At 41.6% G+C, this 26404-nt stretch overlaps 1 protein-coding gene across 1 annotated transcript in view; it reads left to right on the forward strand.

The window, feature by feature from the left end:
* Window positions 1–892: 892 nt before the first annotated feature.
* The window catches only part of slc7a5 (solute carrier family 7 member 5), a 28604-nt gene continuing 3092 nt past the window's right edge, over window positions 893–26404 (forward strand). The window contains exons 1-8 of the mRNA XM_055934460.1: window positions 893–1862; window positions 11981–12106; window positions 22838–22943; window positions 24068–24112; window positions 24349–24472; window positions 24752–24855; window positions 24969–25065; window positions 25268–25417. Of these exons, the coding sequence (XP_055790435.1) occupies window positions 1283–1862; window positions 11981–12106; window positions 22838–22943; window positions 24068–24112; window positions 24349–24472; window positions 24752–24855; window positions 24969–25065; window positions 25268–25417 (1332 nt within the window). The 5' untranslated portion in view covers window positions 893–1282. The remainder of the gene's footprint in view (window positions 1863–11980; window positions 12107–22837; window positions 22944–24067; window positions 24113–24348; window positions 24473–24751; window positions 24856–24968; window positions 25066–25267; window positions 25418–26404) is intronic.

Raw genomic sequence — 26404 nt, forward strand, 5'->3', positions numbered from 1 at the left:
CTGGTGCTCTCATGCATGTTTCAGTGTTGCTTGCCTCAAAGTGAGCATAAATGGCATTTAGCTTATCTAGTAGGCTCACATCACTGGGCAGCTCGCGGCTGGGTTTCCCTTTGATGTCCATAATAGTTTTCAAGCCCTGCCACATCCGACGAGCTTCAGAGCCGGGGAAGTAGGATTCAATCTTAATCCTGTATTGACGCTTTGCTTGTTTGATGGTTCGTAAGAGGGCATAGTGGGATTTCTTATAAGCGTCCGGATTAGTCTCCCGCTCCTTGAAAGCGGCAGCTCTAGCCTAGGTACTTTTATGTGCGCCCGTTCACACATAATGCATAGGCTTACATGAAGCGCTCCAGACAACAGACAATTAAGAAATTGACATAAAACATGTAAATGGAATTTAATGAACCAAAACGAATTCCACATAAGTGTAGGCAGCGCAGTTTGTGAGCTCTTCAAGCTACGTGTCCACTTGTAGAATGAAAGCGGTAGGCTAAATTAATGTATACCCCAATAATATATTGAGTAAACTAACAGGAATTACCATAAACAAACATTCTAGATTATTTGAAATGTCAAGGATTAAAGTTAAATATATCACAAGTAGTCCAGTTAACGTGGCACTGAGAAACAAAGGCCAACATGTCACATTATGAAAGGAATGCGCATGGATTGGCAACTAGTGCGTCTTTACCAAAATGGCATTTTTTAGTTTGTAATTTCCTTAAAATTATCTCAGTTTTCACTCTTCAACTGCCTAACAGAGAATGCCAACAAAAGCATTTCAGCTAGTCTGGCAGTTTGGCCCCTTAAACAGATTGTCTCAGCGAAAACATCACTAGAGGGCGTAAAAGCTTCGGTCTCGCATTTAGCAACGCAGCAGCATCATTTGGGGTGGATTTGTGACGCTGTCATGACAGGCAAAAAAAGGAAGCTGGCTCATATGACAATTTCAATTGCTTTGTGGTCGCGTCCTCAAAAACACTTTGAATGAGAAAGCCAGAGGTCCCGCCCCTCTGACCTTTTCAAATGGGAAGGAGGTGAGGGGAGAGGACGCAACTGGTCACTTGAGATTCTTTCCTTGATATCTACTCGAGTCCTTTATACACAGAGTTGCGTTGACACAGCACAGAGCAAGCACGTTTTTCCGTGTCAGCCAAGGCAGCATCGTGTCTTTGTGCTACAGGAGCGACTCAGACAGAATCATAGACATTGAATAGAAAAAAACAACGCAAGGAGAGACACAGACAACAAGCTAAGATCTGTGTCCCCACAGTATCGAGCAATGTCTAGTTTAAAGAAAAGAAATTCGAATTCGTCAGTCGACCGGGATGTGGAAGACAAGGAGGTTACGGAGAAGATGCTCTCTCCGGCCGGAGGGGAGAATGGAAACTCGAGCCGAACGGGAGGCGCACCAGGAAGCCCGGACAAGGTATCTGTACCCGGCAAAGATAAGGTTGTCCTAGAGAGAACCATTACCCTGGTGAACGGCGTAGCTATCATTGTGGGTACCATTATCGGCTCGGGTATCTTTGTGACCCCGACTGGAGTGGTAAAGGAAGCCGGGTCAGTCGGACTGTCCCTTGTCGTTTGGGCAGTGTGTGGAGTGTTCTCAACCATAGGTGCCCTGTGCTATGCTGAGCTGGGCACCACTATTTCCAAATCAGGTGGAGACTATGCTTACATCCTTGAAGTGTATGGTTCACTGCCGGCTTTCCTGAAATTGTGGATCGAGTTGCTAATCATCCGGCCATCATCGCAGTACATTGTCGCGTACGTCTTCGCTACCTACCTCCTCAAGCCCATTTTCCCTGACTGCCCAGTGCCCGAGAATGGGGCGAAGCTGATAGCCTGTCTTTGTATCTGTAAGTATCAAGCCGATGCAATTCACTATTACCACACTTATCACGATTAGAAGTTGGAACTGTTGTAGCCTACACATTGCATCCCACTGGGCACACACTGGTTGAATAAACGTTTGTTTAAATGAGATGACGTTGAACCAACTCGGAATAGACGTTGAATTGAAGTTTGTGTCCAGTGGGATTGCGCCACATAAGGATATCGTAGTATGCACTGTTCTCTTGGCAGCCGCACGAGACTCACCCAAACGGAAACACTGGGTGTACTAGGATACTGTTGAAAAAATACCGTGTTATTTCATCATCTTTGGTTAGTACGCCTATAGAGCCAGCATCACCCACGCGCCATGTCTCATCAAGCTCAAATGGAAATTGTATTTATCTTTTAGATAAGATAATTCATTATTAATAATGACAATAATAAGAAAAATAATACCCCCAAAAATTAATTCTATAATAGATTGCAAATTCAATTAATTCAGACTTTTGTCTCATGCACATTGCGTTACACTATTGCACGTGCAATACACATATCATTGCCATGTAAAAGGACCCATGAGCACCAACGTGAAGTTCTTAGCAGCATGTTAAATTGGGTGTCAAATGAAGCTATGTCCATATTTTTAGGAAATTAAGTCATAGATACATTTTTCAACAATTTTCCATCATAAAAATTAAGAATAGGTATTGGCTTTGATTTCTGGTCAGACAGATGGAAAATGGGTCTTAGAAAACATCTAGACTACCAGAAATAGTATATATGTCAACAATCATGTTGAAGTAAAGACCCCTGCCATCTCATATCAACACTTGAAATGACTTGCCTTCTGTAAGTTTAAGAAACATTGCCTTGTGCCATTTAATGCCATTAACAAAAACCCACATATTCTAATTTCTCTCCGATAATGAAAGTTCACAGAAGTAACACATCAAGGGTAGACCTATCAATTAGTTAGTGTTTTTACTGATATCATTTTTGTTACCAAATTGGTAGCATAATTACAGAAAAATCAGCAATAGAATTGCTGCAATTGAATTGGTTACAATGACAAATCATAGTAGTCACAAACCACAGGGTCACCCTCTGTCCTCCCTTCCACTGGCACACTTATGTTCAGCTCATAACTGTTTTCTTTGTGTCTTGTGGTCAAAGCGAGAGTGTGGAGCAGTCTGGACAACCCCTCCCTCTTTCTCTCTTTCTGTCTCTCTTCTTTCTCTAGTTAAAGATGCAGTCTGGGATCTTAAGCACAAACAAATTCATAACATATTGTATGAATTGGATTCGTAACATAGCATACAAATTGCACCCGAAAAAAAGGACGTAACATATCATACGAATTGGATGATGCAGTACACAAATGTCGGTGCAGTAGCCCTGGTCTGGGGTGTTATATTATTGCGTTAGAATTGCAGTGGTCAAACTTGGGAGAGTTAGCTGGCTAGCACTACAACCAAGAAATCCCAGTTGCTTGTGCTTTAGCTGTCACCTTGATTGGCTACAATGGCAATTTGTCACCTACAAATTGGCTACAATGGCTAGCTAGCTTAGAAGCATCAAGCTGTGATTATGAACGCTGACGGCGCCTGGTCTGCGAACCTCAAAGTGCATAAGCGTGCGTCTTAGAGGGTATTTTGCATCTCAGATGGTACTGTATGTGCGCATGCAACCTGTAGAGGTTTGTTGGTCGTGTACAATGCTTGAGGCAGTGGCTTTGTTCCAGGGCGTCAAATGAAATCAAATTTTATTGGTCGCATACACATTTAGCAGATGTTATTGCCGGTTTAGCGAAATGCTTGTGTTCCTAGCTCCAACAGTCTGTTTGAGATGACCAGCAATCTCCACAATGTGAAACTGTTTTTTTGGATTTTGTTGGCACTTATGCATCTGTCTATGATGGCTATCTCTATGAATAAATATTGTTGCACTAATTTTCCCCATTGAATGAAATGTATTCAGTTAGGCATCATGTCTTTGATGCGTATCTCTTGGCGTCAATATTAAGGCTTCTCAACAGTTTTTACCCCCAAGCCATTAGACTTCTGAACAGGTAACCAATGCTTACCCGGACTATTTGCATTGTGTGCCCCAACCCCTCCTTTTACGCTACTCTCTGTTCATCAAATATGCATAGTCACTATAACCATACCTACATGTACATACTACCTCAATAAGCCTGACTAACCAGTGTCTGTATATAGTCTTGCTACTCTTATTTTCAAATGTAATTTTACTGTTGTTTAATTTCTTTACTTACTTACACACACACACACTTTTTTTTTGCACTATTGGTTAGAGCCTGTAAGTAAGCATTTCACTGTATACCTGTTGTATTTGGCGCACTTGGCAAATAAACTTTGATTTGATATTGACACTAGTCTTCACCCAATTGAATGCAATGTACTGTATACACATAAGCATCATGTTTCTTGATGTATATCTTTTAGCATTAACGTACCAGCTTGAAGCTTTTCAGTTATATTACATTGAAGTACTCACCATCATTGTAAACCCTAGGTATTTTGTTGCTTTGACAAAGGAATTTCTGAATATTATTTAATACATTAAGGTTAAAACCGAACAACCAACTGTCCCTCATTTTAAGGTCAACCCTGTTACGTGAACTGAACTCTTGTTTTAATATGGTGAAAATGTTCCTTTTTATTTTTTTTACATTGAACATCTAATGGTCAAATCATAGTTTAAAAACAGGTGAGCTGGTTCTACTCTTTTTGGCCACTTTCTGGTGTTTTGTGATGGAAAACTGAGTGTAACATGTCATCCCTGTTACCCATAGATAGCCACGCTAAATACCCTTTTACGATCAACCCTGTTACTTTATTTGGCACTAAATAGGCAGTTACTATAGGATTTGTTATTTATTCAACCTCTTGAGATGGGAGAAAGTGTTTTTTATTAAGTTGAACATTAACCTCTTTATGACAGAATGCCATTCTTTAAAAAAAAAAAAAAATCCCCCCCAAACACTACTCAAAAGGCAGCTAATTGGTGGAATTACCCAGTACAGATCAGGGACCCATGATGTAATTCCGTTACCAGAATATCTGTTACCTTAACAGATGTAAATCCACTTCACTTACTGTAGTTCAATAACCAAAAGAAATTGTTTCAAATTCAAGGTGTCATTATATAGCTGACACCCCATTTTTTTCTGCAGACATCTTTGAATCCTCAATTCGGAGTCGATATCTACCAAAGTTTTTGAAGAACGTGGTCGCATAAAAAACTGAGGGAGATTTTACCGTAATTCTGTTTCCAAACTTTGCATCTGCACAGTTCTTCCAATAAATGTGTTTGTGTAAAATGTTCAAAGTAGTCCTTGTGCATGGTTTGTTCAACTTTAAAATCAATGGTTTTTGTTTGGCATACACATACATATATTGCAAGTTCAAATCCCTGAGCTGACAAGGTACAAATCTGTCGTTCTGCCCCTGAACAGGCAGTTAACCCACTGTTCCTAGGCCGTCATTGAAAATAAGAATTTGTTCTTAACTGACTTGCCTAGTTAAATAAAGGTAAAATAAAATTAAAAATTAAAAATATACACATTTTTTTTGAATATATTTACCTTTATTATTCCCTGCATACCCTACCACCCCTCCCCCAATTGGAGAAAACGAATAAACAATAACAATTAGGCTTCTACTTCCAGCTTATACACACTATATACATTTTACAGACACAATCTATTTTACAATAGTTATATTTTGTTTGTTTTTAGTCCTGGCCTTCCTCTATTTCTGATGTCCATCTGATTTCTATTTGCAACTGTGTTATTTCACAAAAGTTCTGAACCTATATACATTTTGCAGACCCCGTATGTTTTACATTTGTTATCTTGTTATTAGTCCCACCCTTCAGCTCCATTCAACCCCTCCCATCTATCTCTTAACACCATCCATATTGGATTTCTATTTGCCATATATTTTTCAACTGTGCTGTAATGCTTCACAAAAGTTATGACATTTTCTATTCTCATAGTTTCTACAGATTGTAAATTAAAGAAACATTTTTGCTAAAATAATTATTATATTATTGATCGATTGACTATGGCTTTTCAAATCACCCAGTATTGCTACAGTATCTGCAGTGTAGCTCTAGGTAAATGTTGCAATTCTTCAGCTATTCCTGGACTTGACTAAAAACAAGCTAGAAAATAAATTATCTAATGACTCTGCCTCCTCGCAGCAAAATCTGCAGAGCTGGGAAGATTGTATTCCCCATATATATATAACATTCTATTCAAACCTTACCATGGTTCTCTTTCTGCGTCTAACCCACTGAGGGTTTTGGACATTGTGTGATCAGTGTTCATTACCACTTCCCAGTGGATGCTGAATACCAGACCTAACAGTACCGTCTGTCAATACATTTTGCAATGAGAAATGTGTGGGCAGCGGAAGCAGAAGCAGCAGCGGCATACATTGCAGGGCTGTGGTAGTGTAGAGATTGAATTCAAGCCATGATCATGGCTGCACCTGCCTGGTGGAAAAAGCTCTCACAGACTCTGTGTGTGTGAATGTTGTACGGTTCAGTACTTGCGCTAGTCTCTAATCCCTATTCTAAGTGTGTAATCGCCAGTGACCACATGATAGAAACTAAGATAAGGCCGCAGCCAGGCCAGGGCGAACGTCTAGATAAAGAGATAGGATTGAAGCCATGATGTTGTTAGTCCAGTCTGCTTATTCTGGTCGTGGTGGTTGACAGGGTCAGTCTGGATAGCCAAGCCACTCTTATCCACATTTGCTAATCTATTGAGTTGTTGTGCTAGGCTACAGGATTTGTCTGACCGACTTTGTGAGTTATTGTTCCAGTGACCTATTTATTTAGTGTTTTGTAGTTATTAGGTAACTGTGCTTTAGTTTAGTGCATACTGTAGGTCCCAGTGGTGAGGTTTTATAGTGACCCCCTGGCTGGCTCTGTATGACTTCTTTAGTGGGTTGTGGGGAAGTCTCAGTCCATGTGGTGTGTTTAGGAGGCTGAGACTCTGAAGCCTGTCTGCCCTGATCCCACAGACAACAGGACTGCTCTACTCTCTCATTCTCACCCTCAGCGGGAGTGTGCGTTTTTGTACCATTCTTCCCAGTCTATACTGTACTCTCGCACACAGGCCCTCATTGTGCTGTGGGTCCACACAGAGGCTGTTGGGTTCCCTACTGTTACCCAGGCTGATTTACAGCTTATGGTGCTTTGAAGTGTTTGTTAGTTAATCATTTTTAATGGGGAGTCCGGGGGACAGGGAGAGGAGCTGGGGGACAGGGAGGGGAGGCTGGGGGACATTGAGGGGAGGCTGGGGGACAGGGAGGGGAGGCTGGGGGACAGGGAGAGGAGGCTGGGGGACAGGGAGAGGAGGCTGGGGGACAGGGAGAGGAGGCTGGGGGACAGGGAGGGGAGGCTGGGGGACAGGGAGAGGAGGTTGGGGGACAGGGAGAGGAGGCTGGGGGACAGGGAGGGGAGGCTGGGGGACAGGGAGAGGAGGCTGGGGGACAGGGAGAGGAGGCTGGGGGACAGGGAGGGGAGGCTGGGGGACAGGGTGGGAAGGTTGGCTGTGGGGGGCTTGATTTTATTCCCTCAAGAATCTGTTTACTAGGTCTCTGAACAATTCCCCCCTCTGTGCCACATGACACACCACACAGCAGTTTGTCACAATTATCACATACACATTGTCCTGTGTGTGCTGAATGGAATCTACACAAACATTTAGTACCTTTAGGAAGATGAATTGAGTTTACAAAAAGAGAATGATTATTTATTTGGACTCATTCATGTAGACCAGGTATTCCCAAACTGGGGTAGGCGCAATGCCGCCTGGGGTACGCCAAATTAAAAATGTGATTCACTTTTTTTTTTTAAACAGTACATTTACATTTTCCAACAGGGCTATACATTTGGGTGAGTTTTTTTTTCTCGCCTGAGTAGCCTCGTGTCACTGCCAAAAATAAAATTTAACCAGCTGGTGTTCAGCGAAAACTACAACACAATGTCAAATACAGGTAGCCTAGTCAAATAATTAGCATCTAATCACATTAACTGTTACTCTCTCACGGGGAACGTTCACTCTTGCGCCGACATTTCGAAATGAAACACGACAATTTGAAAAAGAAGCCACAGGAGTTCGAGTGAGAATAAAGACGACTTTTGAGTAGTAAGACATGTACAGTTGAAGTCGGAAGTTTACATACACCTTAGCCAAATACATTTAAACTCAGTTTTTCACAATTCCTGACATTTAATCCTAGTAAGAATTCTCTCTTAGGTCAGTTAGGATCACCACTTTATTTTAAGAATGTGCAATGTCAGAATAATAGTGATTTATTTCAGCTTTAATTTATTTAATCACATTCCCAGTTGGTCAGAAGTTTACATACACTCAATTAGTATTTGGTAGCATTGCCTTTAAATTGTTTAACTTGGGTGAAACGTTTCAGGTAGCCTTCCACAAGCTTCCCACAATAATTTGGGTGAATTTTGGCCCATTCCTCCTGACAGAGCTGGTGTAACAGTCAGGTTTGTAGGCCTCCTTGCTCGCACGCGCTTTTTCAGTTCTGCGCACACATTTTCTATAGGATTGAGGTCAGGGTTTTGTCATGGCCACTCCAATACCTTGACTTCGTTGTCCTTAAGCCATTTTGCCACAACTTTGGAAGTATACTTGGGGTCATTGTCCATTTGGAAGACCCATTTGCGACAAGCTTTAACTTCCTGACTGATGTCTTGATGTTGCTTCAATATATCCACATAATATTCCTTCCCCATGAAGCCATCTATTTTGTGAAGTGCACCAGTCCCTCCTGCAGCAAAGCACCCCCACAACATGATGCTGCCACCCCCGTGCTTCACGGTTGGGATGGTATTCTTCGGCTTGCAAGCCTCCTTTTTTCTCCAAACATAACGATGGACATTATGGCCAAAAAGTTCTATTTCATCAGACCAGAGGAAAGTACGATCCTTGTCCCCATGTGCAGTTGCAAACTGTAGACTGTTTTTTTAATGGCGGTTTTGGAGCAGTGGCTTCTTCCTTGCTGAGCTGCCTTTCAGGTTGTTTCCTCCAGCATCTTCACAAGGTCTTTTGCTGTGGTTCTGGGATTGATTTGCACTTTTCGCGCCAAAGTACGTTCTTCTCTAGGAGACAGAGTGGTCGCATGGTGTTTATACTTGCGTACTATTGTTTGTACAGATTAACGTACCTTCAGGCGTTTGGAAATTGCTCCCAAGGATGAACCAGACTTGGAGGTCTACAATTTTTTTGAGGTCTTGGCTGATTTAAGATTTCCCCATGATGTCAAGCAAAGAGACACTGAGTTTGAAGGTAGGGCCTTGAAATACCTACAGGTACACCTTCAATTGCCTCATGTCAATTAGCCTATCAGAAGCTTTTAAAGCCATGACAATTTTCTGGAATTTTCCAAGCTGTTTTAAAAGGCACAGTCAACATCTTGTATGTAAACGTCTGACCCATTGGAATTGTGATACAAGTGAAATAATCTTTCTGTAAACAATTGTTGAAAAAATTACTTGTGTCATGCACAAAGTAGATGTCTTAACCGACTTTCCAAAACTATAGTTTGTTAACAAGACATTTGTGGAGTGGTTGAAAAACGAGTTTTAATAACAAGGTGTATGTAAACTTCCGACTTAAACTGTATAAAAGAAACAGATACCATTAATAAGGGGCTAGAAGCGTCTTATATGGTGAGCTACCAAGTGGCTAGGACAGGCAAGCCCCATACTATTGTGGAGGACTTAATTCTTCCTGCTGCAGCGGATATGGCTGGGACAATCCTGGGGGAAAATGCCCCAAAAAACTATACAGACATTGACTTCATTAAACACTGTTTCACAATGCATCAGTGAAACAGCTCCTGGTGTATGTCCATTACATTTATGGGGGTCAATTAAGGAAGACATCCTCTTCTGGAAATCAGGACAACATGAGGATATTTTTAAAGTACTGGACAGCTTTGTGACATCAAATGGACTTCGTTGGTATCTGTACTGATGGCGCAAAAGCCATGACAGGGAGACATAGTGGAGTGGTAACGCGCGTGCAATCAGTTGCGTCCGACACCACTTGGGTACACTGCAGCATCCATCGAGAGGCTCTTGCTGCCAAGGAAATGCCTGACAGCTTGACCTTGGACACAAGTGAAAATTGGTCAACTTTGTTAAAGAAAGCCCCTGAACTCTCGTGTATTTTCTGCATTATGCAATGATATGGGCAGCGACCATGTAACACTTTTACAACATACAGAAGTGCGCTGGTTATCAAGGGGCAAAGTATTGCCACTTTAAAAATTGAAAGATGAGCTTAATGTTATCTTTACTAACCATAATTTTCACTTGTCTGATCGCTTGTGTTACAAATCCCTTTGGCCCGGGGGGGGGGGGGGGGGGGGGGGGTAGTAACGAGACCCATAACATAACTCATGCAAAGTGTAACAGTGACAAAGTAACGGTGAGAACAAAATAACACAGACAACTTAATTATCGTCAAACACTCAGGGTTTATTTCTAAACACACAGTAAAGGGGGCGAGCAGGAAAAGGGGCTGAGCTGGACCCAAGGAAAGAACGAATAATAATCCAAAAACACCCCTGAACTAGACTAGCCCATTTCAACAACAGCTAACTAACTAACCAAAAATACAGGGGGTGGTCCACCCAGTTCTAACTAGTGTATTTAACAAAGTTTACCTACGGGTAGTGTATGCCCATGGGCGACCTGTCTGGTTACACCCTTTTCCCATCATCAAACAAACACTCAAACCAAAAACAATACTCACAGGTGGGGACAAAGTGACATGTATCCTAAACCACACAAGAGATCTACAAACATATGGCATTTACAGAGAGATTGAACTCTAGAGAACACAACTGACAGGGTTTTTAAACCAAGGGAAAGGGACTGTGATTGGGTAAGGGAAAAGGAGCAGGTGTCTTCCGATTAGCGACTGATTGATGACTGATTGGGGAATGATGATTGTCACCTGTGAGTAGGGGAGAAGGAGAAACACAGGATACACACAAAATACTTGTATCCATAACAGCTTGCATGATGACGAGTTTCTCACACGACTGGCCTATCTGGGTGATGTGTTTTCTCCCCTGAATGATCTGAATCTAAGATTACAGGGACTCTCCGAAACTATATTCAATGTGCGGGACAAAATTGAGACTATGATTTAAGAAGTTGAAGCTCTTCTCTGTCTGCATTAACGAGAACAACACACAGGTCTTTCCATCATTGTATGATTTTTTGTGTGCAAATGAAGTCAAGCTTACGGACAATGTCAAATGTGATATAGCGAAGCACCTGAGTGCCCAATTACGCAGGTACTTTCCTAAAATGGATGACACAAACAACTGGATTCGTTATCCCTTTCATGCCCTGCCTCCCGTGCACTTGCCGATATCTGAACAAGAGAGCCTCATCGAATTTGCAACAAGTGGTTCTGTGAAAATTTTATTTAATCAGAAGCCACTGCCAGATTTCTGGATAGGGCTGCGCTCAGAGTTTCTTGCCTTGGCAAATTGCGCTGTTAAGACGCTGATGCCCTTTGCAACCACGTACCTATGTGAGAGTGGATTCTTGGCCCTCACTAGCATGAAAACCAAATATAGGCACATATAGTGTGTGGAAAATGATTTAAGACTGAGACTCTCTCTTATACAACCCAACATTGCAGAGGTATGTGCATCCTTTCAAGCACACCCTTCTCATTAACCTGTGGTTAGTTATTCACAATTTTTAATGAACAAATAAGGTTTTATATGTAAGATGGCAAAATAAAGAGCAAAATTATTGATTGTTATTATATTATTATTTGTGCCCTGGTCCTATAAGAGCTCTTTGTCACGTCCCACGAGCCGGTTTGTGACACAAACTCACAGTCATTCTTATATTTAATAAATGTATCGTATAGTGTGTGTGGCAGGCTTACAATAATGGGAAAAAACAACATTTGAGTGTGCTGAAGGTTGAATGTTTGAAGGGGTACGGGACTATAAAAAGTTTGGGAACCACTGATGTAGACAGTAGTCAAAAATAGAAAGGAATAACTCATACACTCTTTCTCTCTTCCTCTGTCTCTGTCTTTGCCCAGTGCTGTTGACTGCTATAAACTGCTACAGTGTGAAAGCAGCCACGCGGGTCCAGGATGCCTTCGCTGCTGCCAAGCTCCTTGCCTTGGGCCTCATCATTATTGTGGGCTTTGTGGAGATTGGCAAAGGTAAGATACAGCCATACACTACCACACTCTACAAAATGCTCTTTACAGGAGGAGGTACACAGTGAAAAACAGACAAGACATAAAGTGCAATGGGACAGGAAAGGAATTCATGGCTGATAACGATGTAGTCTGAGTCACGTGATCAGGAATGACCTTGTAATCAAGGTATGACATTTGTTATACTCTAGTACTATCTCTTTTTGGGCTTAATTGCAGTCAATTTGCAGTGTACAAATTATTATAACTACCATTTTCTGCCTTTTGGCCGAATCTAGTTGCCTACTCCTGCCCTAGAGAGTGATCCCACTGGGCACAGACATCAGTTCAACGTATAGTTTTGATTTGGTTGAGTTGTCAACTAACGTGAATTCAACATGAAATCAACAAAACATTTCACCATGTCATTGGATTTAAGTTAAAAGTTGGGTGAAAAAAAGACGAAATTCTCTTACATTGATGACTTTTTACAAATCCAATCAATTTTGAATGTTGATTAAATGTCAACACAATCATTTTATTTTAATAGGCGGAGTGGAAATATTTGAGGTGTGTCCTTAAAAACATGATCCAAAGTGCTAGTTTCATGCAACACTGATAGGAATATTTAAGACCAACCAAATGCTAGTTTTAGCGGTAATACGGTTGGTTATGGTATGAATTTTGACAGCGGAAACGTAGCCTTTCCAGCCGTGACGCACAGTGCCCATATCTTGAAGAATCATTTGCACAAAATACAAAATCATTTACATACAATAAAACATATTCATGGTAAGTACAGCTACAATTTTGTAACATTATACAACAATACATTTCTTCTTCTCCCCCAGAAGGGGCTTATGGGCCACCTTGAAGTCCCCCAGTTAGACTGATTTTAATGTTGTGTATAAGTAATTATGTTAGAATTTAAGGTATCGTTGAAGTGCAGCGAATTGCACTTCTTCAGACCTCTGTCCTGGAGACGACTGAGATTTTGTAACCTGATGTTATACTGTAGCAAGTTAGCAACTGAGAATGTCTTTACAGAAGTGTGTGGTCAGTGCATGGGTGAAAATTTGTGATTCAAGCTACTAAACAGCTTACTGAGAGATGCCATCCTCCTTCAGTGTACCAAGACTGCAATGTCTAAGGTACATCAATTCGCACCGCTGCTTATCAAATTATTTCTGAAACTGCTAACCTTTCCCAAGTAACCCTGTGCCCTAAGGGGCCAGATCCCCTCTGTTAGGTGAATATGTGTAGTCATGGCCAGCTGTGTAGCCATTGCTGGTCCTGGATCCTTCTTGTTGACCTGCTTGTTATCACAGCTCTTCCCCCTCTCCTTGTTGCCCCCAGTATTTGCCATGTCGGTGGCCTCTCCCATGTGACCTGGGCCATGGAGTGTGACTCTAGTCTAGTTAAGCTGCAGCTGGCCCAGAACAGAGCGGCACGTTTTGCTCTTAATTGTAATCTGTGGGCTGATATAAATACTATGCATGCCAGTCTCTCTTGGAGAGAGACTGACTGCATCACTTCTTCTTTTTATAAGAAACATGAATGTGTTGAAAATCCCAAATGGTTTGCATAGTCAACTTACACACAGCTCTGACACACACACTTATGCCACCCGGGGTCTTTTCATAGTCCCCAAATCCAGAACAAATTTAAGAAAGCGTATAGTATTATATAGAGCCATTATTACATGTAACTTCTTTCCATCTCATATTGCTCAGATAAACAGCAAACCTGGTTTCAAAAAACAGATAAAGCAACACCTCGCGGCACAAGGCCTCTCCCCTATTCGACCTAGATAGTTTGTTAATGTATTGGTATTGATATGTAGGCTACGTGTGCCTTTTATGTATGTAGTTCTGTCCTTGAGCTGTTCTTGTCTTATAATGTTCCGTATTATGTCATTATGTTTTGTGTGGACCCCAGGAAGAGTAGCTGCTGCTTTTGCAACAGTTAATGGGGATCCTAATAAAAGGCCAAATACCAAATACATATTGAATTTGGGCTGGCTGGGGCTGAAGCTATGGCCTGGTGGATGCGATTAGCCAGATTGGCTCAGGCTGAGCTGTTCCGCAGTCAGAACTGCTGACTGGTATGGCGTGCCCAGAACACTGCCTGGGATTGTTCTCCATTCAGAACTGGATCACATACAAAGGGAGAGATGGAGAGACTATGAAAAGAGAGCAGGAGGGAGAACGAGACACCAAGATTTGCATTAACTCCTGGCAGGCTTTACTGGCGGAAGTTAGAGTTAACCAGACCAGCAACGGCCATTCTTCTGGAAGAGCCAGTGACTTAGTGAAGCGTAAGCTTGCCTGAATGAATCAGTCAGCCGATGGAGGTTTCCCCCAGCTTCAATCAGGGCAAAATGTAGACAATTTGATGATATTGATTGTTGAGTGAGGCATTGAGAGCTTTGAGTCAATGTTTGTAGAATATGATTGTGTCTGATTTGGGTGCTTTACTATCATGTGAAATCATGTGTTTTTGGTGGAGTACATCTAATTACTATGTTTTATGTGGTAGTAAGGAGTATATTTGGATACATCTGAAGTCGAGCTGGCACATGAGAGTTTCTTAGCATGCCAGAGAGTGACGAGTCCCCTGTTGAAGCAACAGACTAGATTCAATATACCATAACATTGGTAGTGTACTTACATATATTTTTGTTAAACATTCTAAGATGGATAGGTGGATTTAAGACTAGCAATAATTCAGAGATAAATACAATATATAACTCTGTATTCCTGTCTTCAATACAGCAGTCGCACTCTCCTCTTCTTCCAGTGGTCACATACAGACGGATGGTAGGTTCTGTGAGGGGGGGAAATACATTTTAATAAAGAAGAGCTATGTGTCAGCAAGATCGATATGGTATTGTGCGTTTTCTATCGATGGATTTGTCAATTAATCTCTTGCATGCCCCAATGAGCATGGGACAACACTGCTTACTGTCAGCCAAGTTCTCACAAAAATATAATATTGTACTTTTCTTTTCTAGGACAGATCTTTCAGATAGAGGCTCATTTTTATGAAGGTTGATCATGGTAGTGGTTGTCTTTAGTTGAATGCACAAACTGTAAGTCACTCTGTGTAAAGCATCTGCTAAATGATTTGTGTGTTTGTCTGTCTATATCTGTCTGTGGGTGATAGTCGTTTTATTGCCCTGTGACTGACTCAGTGTTGTGAAATATCCCTATATTGAGTTATTAGAGTCCTCCTGCTGCCAGTTCAGGGCTGTTGTATGGAGGAGGCTCTTCCAGAGCTGGTCTGGTCTGGTCTGGTTGGGACTCCGCTGGGTGGGAGAGAGAAATCTAACCACTGAGATCAAATGAACGCTCCACTTGTCTTTGTCTTCTCTTCTTGACTGAGAGACATCCTCACTTCAGTGCATTTTAAAATGCCTGTTATCTACACCAGACTGTCGTCTAGGGTTAACGGATGAAGTGTACGATTCTGGGTCATTCCTTCATTTGGTAATAGGCTCTACCAGGTTAATGACAACAGGATTGTTACAAAAAGAATCTCATAAGGCTACTCCAATGATCCAGTTCCTTTTCAATCAAAAGCATTTTTGTTTGTCTTTGGGAGCCAGTCCTGAGTCTTCTGTAGGGACAGTCCTTGTCTGCGTGTCTCTCGTGTGTGTCGCGTGTACATCTCTATGTCTCTGTTTGAAAACAAGTTTCTCCCCTTGGCTGCTTATGAAAGAGGCAGCCCAGCCTTGGTTTCGCCATCACATGTTATCTGCTGGTTCAGTTGAAGGTACGGTAGTCAGTAGTGTAACGGGATCTCTCAATGGTTTATTTACAACCTGACCCAGCTGCTCACCGTGCTGCTGTGACTGACTTTAACCCCTCCCCAAACACAACACAGCCGCCCCCAGGTGGCTAATCATATAAGGCGTACCTGTTTCTACCTTTTCAAGCACTTGATTTAAAGGTTAGACCAGATATGTGCCATGCAGTCCACCAGTTGCTGTTTATACACTGATATTGTATTAAGAAGTTTTAAACTACCGGGCCATTGTTTTGTTATCTTGACCAAATAAGGAAGTTGGTCCAAACTAGGAGAACCCAGAGCTGGAGACTGCTTGCTTGTAGGCCAAGCCAGTATCTCTTGACAAAGAAACGGGAAGAGTGAATTTAGAATTTAGGTGAGTTTAGCCTTACTTGAGGGGCGGCTGTTAATGTAAATGCACTAGTGATAAAGATGGGGGTAAATAGTAAAATGTCATTGATTCTTCCTATGCAGCCCTCGTGTCAAATAGACAACTACTGTACCTGTTTCTTTATGCAAATCTGAATTAAACTGAAGTGTCAAATGAGGGTTGACAGATAGCTGTTTATATTCCAGACAGATTAGCAGAGAACAGAGCGACGGGCGCCATTGCTCAGTGACCAGGGAGTGATTTAATCTATGTGATCTGACAGGACAACGTGGCAGCCCTGTTTGTATTTGTTTAACCGTACGACTCAGAAATACAGGTTAGGCAGCAGTTACGACCGACCTTCACTATATCAGAACAACCCTGTGTCTCCCCTTGGCTGGCGTGACAGAATATTCGGTGTCTGAAGAAAGTATTCTCACCCCTTGAATTTTTCCACATTTTGTTGTCTTACAGCCTGAATTTTAAAATGATTACATTGAGATGTTGTGTCACTGGCCTACACACAATACCCCATAATGTCAAAGTGGAATTATGTTTTTAGAAGATTTACAAATTAAATCAAGAACTGAAATGTCTTGCGTCAATAAGTATTTAATCCCTTTGTTATGGCGAGCCTAAATACATTTCAGGAGTGAAAATGTGTTTAACAAGTCACATAATAAGTTGCATGGATCACTCTGTGTGCAATAATAGTGTTTAGCATGATTTTCGAATGGCTACCTCATCTCTCATCTCAATTATCTGTAAGGTCCCTCAGTCGAGCAGTCAATTTCAAACCCAAAGATCAGGGAGGTTTTCCAATGCCTCGCAAAGAAGTGTACCTATTGTTAGTTGGGTAAGAATAAAACTATGGAATATCCTTTTGAGCATGGTGAAGTTATTAATTACACTGTGGGTGGTGTATCAATACACCCAGTCACTACAAAGATACAGGCGTCCATCCTAACTCCGTTGCTGGAGAGGAAGGAAACCACTCAGGGATTTCACCATAAGGCCAATGGTGACTTTAAAACAGTTACACAGTATAATGGCTATGATAAGAGATCTGAGGATGGACGTTGTTTAACATTGTAGTTACTCCACAATACTAATCTAATTGACAGAGGGAAAAGAAGGGAGCCTGTACAGATATAAATATGACAAAACATGCATCCTATTTGCAACAAGGCATTAAAGTAATATTGCAAAAAATGTGGCGAATCAATTCACTTTTTGTCCTGAATACAAAGTGTTATGTTTGGGGCAAATGCAAAACAACACATTATTAAATATTTTCAAGCATAGTAGTGGCTGCATCATGTTATGGGTATGCTTGTAATTGTTAAGGACTGGTTCGTTTTTTCAGGATAAAAAAGAAATGGAATGGAGCTAACCACAGCAAAATCCTAGAGGAAAACCTGGTTCAGTCATCTTGAAACCTTGTTCAGTCTGATCAATTCACCTTTCAGTTGGACAATAACATAAAACATAAGGTCAAATCTACACTGAAGCTGTTTACTAAGAAGACATTCAATGTTCCTGAGTGGCCTAGTTACAGTTTTGTCTTAAACTGGCTATGGCAAAACTTGAATATGGCTGTCTAGCAATGATCAATAACCAATTGTAAGAATTTTTGAAAGTAATAATATGCAAATATTGTACAATCCAGGTTTACAACCACCAGGTTCACCGCCAAATTCTAACTTGTATTGACTCAGGGGTGCGAATACTTATGTAAATGAGATTTCTGTATTTCATTTTCAATACATTTGTTGTTTTCATCTTGTCATTATGGGGTATTGTGTGTAGATGGGTGAGAAACATATATTTAATACATTTTGAATTCAGACTGCAACACAACAAAGTGTGGAATAAGTCAAGGGGTATGAATACTTTCTTAAGGCACTGTATGTACTAGAAGTCGACCGATTAATCGGAATGGCCGATTTCAAGTTGTCATAACAATCGGAAATCGGTATTTTTGGGTACCGTTTTTTTTTTTTTTTTTCACCTTTATTTAACTAGGCCAGTCAGTTAAGAACACATTCTTATTTCCAATGACGAGGCAGAACGACAGGTTTTTAAGCTTGTCGGCTCGGGGGATCCAATCTTGCAACCTTACAGTTAACTAGTCCAATGCTCTAACACCTGATTACATTGCAATCCACGAGGAGCCTGCCTGTTAGCGAATGCAGTAAGCTAAGGTAAGTTGCTAGCTAGCATTAAACTTATCTTATAAAAAACAATCAATCAATGACTGTCATTGCTCCAATGTGTACTTAACCATAAACATCAATGCCTTTCTTAAAATCAATACACACGTATATATTTTTAAACCTGCATATTTAGCTAAAAGAAATCCAGGTTAGCAGGCAATATTAACTAGGTGAAATTGTGTCATTTCTCTTGCGTTTATTGCACGCAGAGTCAGGTTATATGCAACAGTTTGGGCCGCCTGGCTCTTTGCGAACTAATTTGCCAGAATTTTACGTAATTATGACAACATTGAAAGTTGTGCAATGTAACAGGAATATTTAGACTCATGGATGTTAGATAAAATACGGAACGGAATAAAAGTTTTGTTTTCAAGGTGATAGTTTCCAGATTAGTCAAAGGTATATGGTTTAGAGAGAAATAGTCGACGCGTTATAATTCCTGTGATAACTTGCGGTTGAATTTGAAAGGGGTTCCTTCGTTATTTTACCGTTCATGTCTTCCATAGAGAATGTCTTGATCTACTTCAAATAAGGTCTGTGTTTCGTGCAGGCTTAAACCGCCTCAACGTTTTGATACCCGTGTAAATCTCACTGGGATAAGGTAACGTTTCTCAAAATATTTTCATAAATCTACTCTACAATTTTTTTTATCTCCGCTTATATTTAGCCAATATTGATCAGAGTTACCTTGTCCTATGGATATCTACACAGTTATAAAATTGGCACGGTGATGTAAGCTTACATGAAACACAGACCTTATTTTAAGTGAATCTAAAAAATATCCTATGGAATAAATGAAGGAACCGCTTTTCAGATTTTGCTAGAAGGTGTCATGGGAATTATGACTCGCACTTTGGTTGTCAATTCTTACCATGCCCATCATTAAAATAGCATTTCCTGCATATAGAAATTAAAGTTTTTGTTTACAACATTCATAACAGGTAACTTAAACTCTTTTTATTTAAACAGTTGAGTATTTTTCTCCTAAGCAGACTCTTCAGTATCATTGTCACTTCAGAGCTGTGTGCGTGTGTGTGTATTTATGTATTATTTTAAGTTAAAATAAGTGTTCATTGTTCATTCAGTATTGTTGCAATTGTCATTATTACAAAAATGTGTGTGTATGATATATATATATAGATATTACATTTTTTTTAAATATAAATCGTCCGATTAATCGGTATCGGCTTTTTTTGTCCTCCAATAATCGGTTTCGGCATTGAAAAATCATAATCGGTCGACCTCTAGTATGTACACTGTACTGGCCATCAGTGGTTGCGTTGAAACAGGCACCCCAATTATGATATATTTTTCATTAATTGTCTTTTGACCAATCAGATCAGCTCTGAAAAAGATCTGATGTGATTGGTCAGATTAGTGGGGAAAAGATTAGAATTGGGCTGCCTGTGTAAACTCAGTCCTTGTGTCATCTTACTGGTACTATTCCACAGTCATCTACTACTCAGTAGGTGTTCCTGAAAATATTAGGTTTGGGGTTCGGGGGCATGCGTCTCTGTGCCCACCGCCCTGGACATGATGATATAATCCATTTCTGATCTGATGTGGCAGCCATCTTTGTTTATATTTCCCTGTACAAACTCAAGAATACAGGCAGCATACCACCCATTTTATTATGTCAACCCTTCACCGCTCCTCTTTGGCAGCATGTGTGTGTGAAATAACTAGCTGTCTTTGTGTCTGCCAGCTATCCCAAAGCTATAGAGAACACTCTATTGGAGTGATTCAGAGATCTAATCTCTCAGGCAGAAAGGTACAAGTAAAGTTTACAAGAGGAGAGCTCTTTTAGGGTCATCTAATGTTTCACTGGTATGAATTAATGAACCTTTATTCATCAAACAAGGATAGACTTGTTTGATGTAGTGATGTGTTCACCTGAAATTGCTCGAGAAACTTGAGATAAATGACACACACACACACATATCACCGAGGGCGTGACATGGACCAACAACACCACCACTATTGTGAAGAGGGGGTAACAGCGTCTCTACTTCCTAAGGCGGCTGAAGAAATTCAGCATCCTGCCCCGGGTCCTCTACAAATTCTACCGCTGCACCATCGAGAGCATCCAGACCAGTTGCATCATGGCCTGGTATGGTAAGGCCCAGTACATCACTGGGACAGTGCTCACACCCATCCAGGACATCTACTCGAAACGGTGCCTGAGGAAGGCCTGCAGCATCATCAAGGACCCCACATACCTCAGCCACGAGCTGTTCACTCTCTTACCATCAAGCAGACGGTATCGGCGCATGAGGTCTGATACCAACAGGCTCAGAGATAGTTTCTATCTACCAGCCATCAGACTGCTGAACACTTGCACTGGACTGACTACCTGCTGATTCTCTGCACCTTAGCTCACATGCACTCACACACACACACACACGCGCTACACACACATCACAACTGCTGCTACAAGACTCTTATTATGATTGCTAAATACTGCACAATTTAAACACTTGCCCCCCAATGCCCCGTTCCCCAAAACACGTGTAAACATTGGACTATAAATTATACTCATGATAAAATGTTTATTCTACTGAGCCATTTACTTCATGTTCCTATTCTTATCTTTTATTATTTCTTATTGTTATTGCATTATCGAGAAGGAAGCTGCAAGTACGCATTTCACTGGACGGTGTACACCATGTGTATCCTGTACATATGACTAATACAACTTGAAAGGTACAGATCACCCACACTGTACATACAGTACACTGTGTGTTTGAAAGATGTGGTGTGTTCACAGCGGTAGCTCCCATTCAGACAAACTGCCTCGAGGCTCTGACACTTATCTGCATTCTGCAGAGTCATGTCTGAACTGGTAATACTCAGGGCTATTTTGCCTCTGGGGCCCGTCTGGCCCATTGTCTGCCTGCCTGCTTTTCTGCCATGCCTGACCCTAAGGCCACTGCATCCCTCCCACTGCCTGGTACTGCAGTCATGTGAATAACTGTTGGCAGGCTCCTGAGGCCTGTCCCGGGCGTGCGGTGGGTCACATGAGCTGAGGCCAACACGGCCTCTCATGACTCTTTTCAGTCAGTCATACCCTGACACCACGCACTGCCTCTCACCTTTCCATCACCACCAATCTCAAGGCATTCAGAAATCTGTGTGTGTGTATGTTGTGTGTGGAGAGCAGCCAATACGCTGTTGGGATGTTCGATGATTGACAAAGCAGTTCCTAGCAGAGCCACAGATAGATCTACACTGAATGTACAAAACATTAGGAACACCTGCTCTTTCCATGACATAGACTGACCAGGTGAATCCAGGTGAAGGCTATGATCCCTTATTGATGTCACTTGTTAAATCCACTTCAATCAGTGTAGATTAAGGGGAGGAAACAGGTTAAAGAAGTTTTAAGCCTTGAGACAATTGAGACATGGATTGTGTGTGTGTGCCATTCAGAGGTTGAATGCGCAAGGCAAAATATTTAAGAGCCTTTGAATGGGGTATGGTAGTAGGTGCCAGGTGTACCGGTTTGTTTCAAGAACCACAATGCTGCTGGGTTTTTCATGCTCAACAGTTTCCCATGTGTATCAAGAATGGTCCACCACCCAAAGGACACCCAGCCAACTTGACACAACTGTGGGAAGCATTGGAGTCAACATGGCCCAGCATACCTGTGGAATGCTTTTAACACTTTGTAGATTCCATGCCCCGACGAATTGAGGCTGTTCTGAGGGCAAAAGGGGGTGCAACTCAATATTAGGAAGGTGTTCCTAGTGTTTTGTACACTCTGTGTATATAGGACTGTGGTTACTATGCCATGCTATAGGGTTGGAGTTGTGGGACAGTAAAGGTGGAAGGTCATGGTCCTACATGAAGACGGACACGGCCCAGTGCTGGTCCTGGTTAAGCATGGGTCTCTGTCTGAAACAACACTCTGGGAGTTGTTTGTTCAGAGGATGTCTGGCTCTTTTGGCCGGCTGGTACTCCTGGAATGTCCATCCCTTGTGTCCCCCCTCAGGCATACGTTCCACATTTGTCTTGTTTTTCATTTAATAAAACAGGTAACCCCATCGCCATTCTACCCCCCTGAGTGGTGGATTTAGTGAAACCCCCATAACTGTTTATTATAGGGGATTTTGGTTGAACCCATTCATGCTCACAGCCTTTTAATCTAGCTCTGGTATTTAATGCTGGTATTTTGTCTGGGTTTATTTGTCTAGTCTTCCACTATTTTAACTTTCTCATGTTGATCTTAGTTTTCATGGTGCATTTATGTTATCTTGTGTTTCATTATTCCAGGGCCCTGCTCTGACAATTCACAGGGCTGCTGATTCTTTCCACTTTGTGGTCAATAATTCAGTGTCAACTTTGGACTTACCTTTCCAACTCTTTCTTCCCTTCTTCCAGGTGACACAGTCAACCTCCTACCAGAAAATTCTTTCAAGAATTCAAATTACGATTTTGGGAACATTGGTCTGGCCCTGTACAGTGGTCTGTTTGCCTATGGGGGCTGGTAAGTACAGAGAACTACAACTTGACTGACACATCCAGGAGTATTTAACACTAGAGCAGCATTTTGTCCTCTATATAATCCCATTGTAAACCCCCTTTTAGGAGGGCTGACCAATTAAGAACTCTACTAAGTGAATTGAAAACTCTGCTCAGACTAATCCTTCCAATGCATGGTGCTCAGGTTTCAACCTCAAACAGTCCCTCTTCCCCCTGGTCTTTTTAGCACTGTTTTGTTGCTCTATGGGACATGAACATTACTGTATGATTGAATACTTTATCCTCACTCACACTTAATGAAATCACAGCCTGTCTGCAATAGATTCGCACACGGTGTTCTGTCTGTCTGTAACCACGTTTCCATCCACAGTTTGTATGCGAGTAAAATCACGCAGCTGTGATGGAAACAGGAAGTTTCGGTATAATTTTATAAATGCCGACAGAACATTTGTTTGTTCGACATGGTGGGATCTTTTTGTGTCTGTAAAATGTATAATGCGAGAAATTACGGTGGAAACGTATTTATGTGCAAATATTTATATAATAACCATTGTATCGAAGTAAACTTGGAGTCACACGATGATATGGTGTGTGGTCCTCCCACCACGACTCGGGGAAACCACGCAATTTATTAGGCTACAGATGAAATACGTTATGATGAACTTCACAGGATCTAGATGCTCCTTTTTTTCAATAAATATCAAGAGTCTTATTCTGGTGACATGATGATCGATGCTTGACTGCTGTTTTTGACAAATACAAATATTCTCTCTCTTATCCATAATAATCTCATCATGTAGACTAGCCTACCCGCACTGTATCTGTGAGCTGTTGGCTAGAGCACACGTGCCATGCCCAGAGTAGGCACATTTGCTATTTAACGCAACCGTTTTTGTGACAAAACTATCGGTAGTGTTTAACATGCGATGGAAACAAATTGAACTTTAGATTTTATTCAGTACATTACATTTTTTATCAGCAACAAGTCCATTTGGTGGAAACCCACCAATGGTGGAAAAATGTACATATTTTCTTTATGCGGATTCTAGAATATTTGCATGAAAATCTGTCGCCAATTGGATGGAAACCTAGCTAGTGTCTCTAAACCATGTCATCCTCATCTTGCAGGAATTACTTGAACTTTGTTACAGAAGAAATGATTGAACCTTACAAGTGAGTGTCAACTCTATTCTATGTTCCCTGTAACATGCTATAGGTCAAGAATGACTCAATGAATTTAGAAGAATTACTGGTGCATGCATGTTTTATGTTAGCACGATCCCTTTCTCAGTCCGTATTAAATGTAGAATTACATGAGATTTTCTTCAGACGTAGGTTAACATAGGAAGTATAATGTCACAGCTGAAGAGTTTAACTGTGCGTAACCCTCACTGCCCCCTCTCCCACAGGAACCTGCCTCGTGCAATCATCATTTCCCTTCCCATCGTCACTGTGGTGTACGTACTAACTAACCTGGCCTACTTCACTACTCTGAGCCCAGATGAGATGCTCAGCTCTGAGGCAGTGGCTGTGGTGAGTTCTCCCCCATACCGCACCATGCAGCCTGCACATACTGTACTCTCTATGTTGCTATTGTAAAGTGGCTGTTCCACTGGATGTCATTAGGTGAATGCACCAATTTGTAAGTCGCTCTGGATAAGAGCGTCTGCTAAATGACTTAAATGTAAATGTAAATGTTCCCTTAAGCACACACAATCTCTGGCTATAAATACATCGCTCTATGTCCCTGTACACACAGCTCCAGTGACTGGTAGATGGACAGTTTGCTGAAATTGTTTGTCTATCTTTCAGGACTTTGGAAACTACCACCTGGGCCCCATGGCTTGGATCATCCCTGTGTTTGTGGGACTGTCCTGTTTCGGCTCCGTCAATGGCTCTCTCTTTACATCATCCAGGTAACACACACACATACTTTTTCATTCACACACACCAACTACAAGTATGCTCCTTTATGGACTACTTTGGTTTGTGTTTATGTAGAATTACTATAACCCCTGTCCTCTGTCAGGTTGTTCTTTGTGGGCTCAAGAGAGGGCCACCTCCCCAGTCTGCTGTCCATGATCCACCCCAACCTGCTGACTCCTCTGCCGTCACTCATCTTCACAGTACGTACACAAACTTCCCTCTAACCAGGGGCTTCTCAAAACCACCCCAACACCAAGGGCTCTCATCATTCAACAAGTAAAACATATTGGAAGTCAAACATTAATTGAGGCTTAGTATTATTGTCATATTAGCTTTTTTCCATGGCTGTCGTTGATAGTCACTGCATTTCAAACCTCTCACACTTCCCTCTCTCCTTCACAGTGTCTGATGACGCTGCTATACGCCTTCTCCAACGACATCTTCTCCGTCATCAACTTCTTCAGTTTCTTCAACTGGCTCTGTATTGCCATGGCGATCATTGGCATGATGTGGCTGCGCTACAAGAAACCTGAGCTGGAACGACCAATCAAGGTGAGAATATGTGTAATGTCTCTAACCTGTTATCAACTGATCAGGCACCAGAGAGGGAGAGGGAGAAAGAGAGTGATAAAAGGAACTGGAACTGGTTACTTGGAAGTGTAGGCTGCAATGTGACCTGCCATTGGCATGAGCTGCTGGCTAGTGAGGGTAGAGCAGCATGTGCACTGATACAGTCGCCCTAGGACTGTTGGGCACAAAGAGCCCCTTTGTGCAACTGTGGGACTGTGGGTCCTCTGCCTGCCCTCAAAATGGACCCCTAATTCCTGGTTGACATAGCGATGTGTTAATGAGGGGAGTGGCCGAGAAAGGCAGTGAAGTGAAAGAGGCCATCGCTGCACAGTGCTGGTTGTTCAGATGGATCTATCTTATCTATTGACCACATAAATATGTCCTGTGTGTTTGGGACAGAGGACCATACAGTGGCCTGCTCTGTGCCACCATAGAGGAGGGGGTGGAGGGTTTTTTCAACACTGTTCATTCAATTGTCGGCCTTTGAATATCTCTCTCATATACGCACTCGCTGGTACTCATTAAGTTTGTGTGGCTTAACATCACACACAGCCTTTGTCAGCCTCTGAAAAGATGACAGTTGATTACTGGTCTTATGCTCCACATTCAGCTGGATGTGAGTTAGTGTTCTGATCACTGTGTGACCAAGAGCACCAACACTCTCCCTCTCTCTCTGGTCCTCTGGATGAATGCCATTTGGTTAGTCAGAATTTCACCTCTAACCCTCGTCAGAACTTTAACCTTAGGCATGTACCTCAGTAAAGCTGATGAAAAGGAGTATTTGCTGATGAAAGGATTCCCTATTTTCAAAATATTGCATTTAAAATATCATATTTAGTATATAAAGATGCTTTGCCAATTACGGTAACACAATTTCACATTATTTTCCTATTTCAATTTCCTCGATGAGTTTAGTTTGAATCCAGTCGATCTCTGTGTATTTTGTTAGCGGGAGTTTCAATGTGTTTG

This window comes from Salvelinus fontinalis, chromosome 9 (assembly GCF_029448725.1).
Source record: "Salvelinus fontinalis isolate EN_2023a chromosome 9, ASM2944872v1, whole genome shotgun sequence".
NCBI classification, from domain to species: Eukaryota; Metazoa; Chordata; class Actinopteri; order Salmoniformes; family Salmonidae; genus Salvelinus; species Salvelinus fontinalis.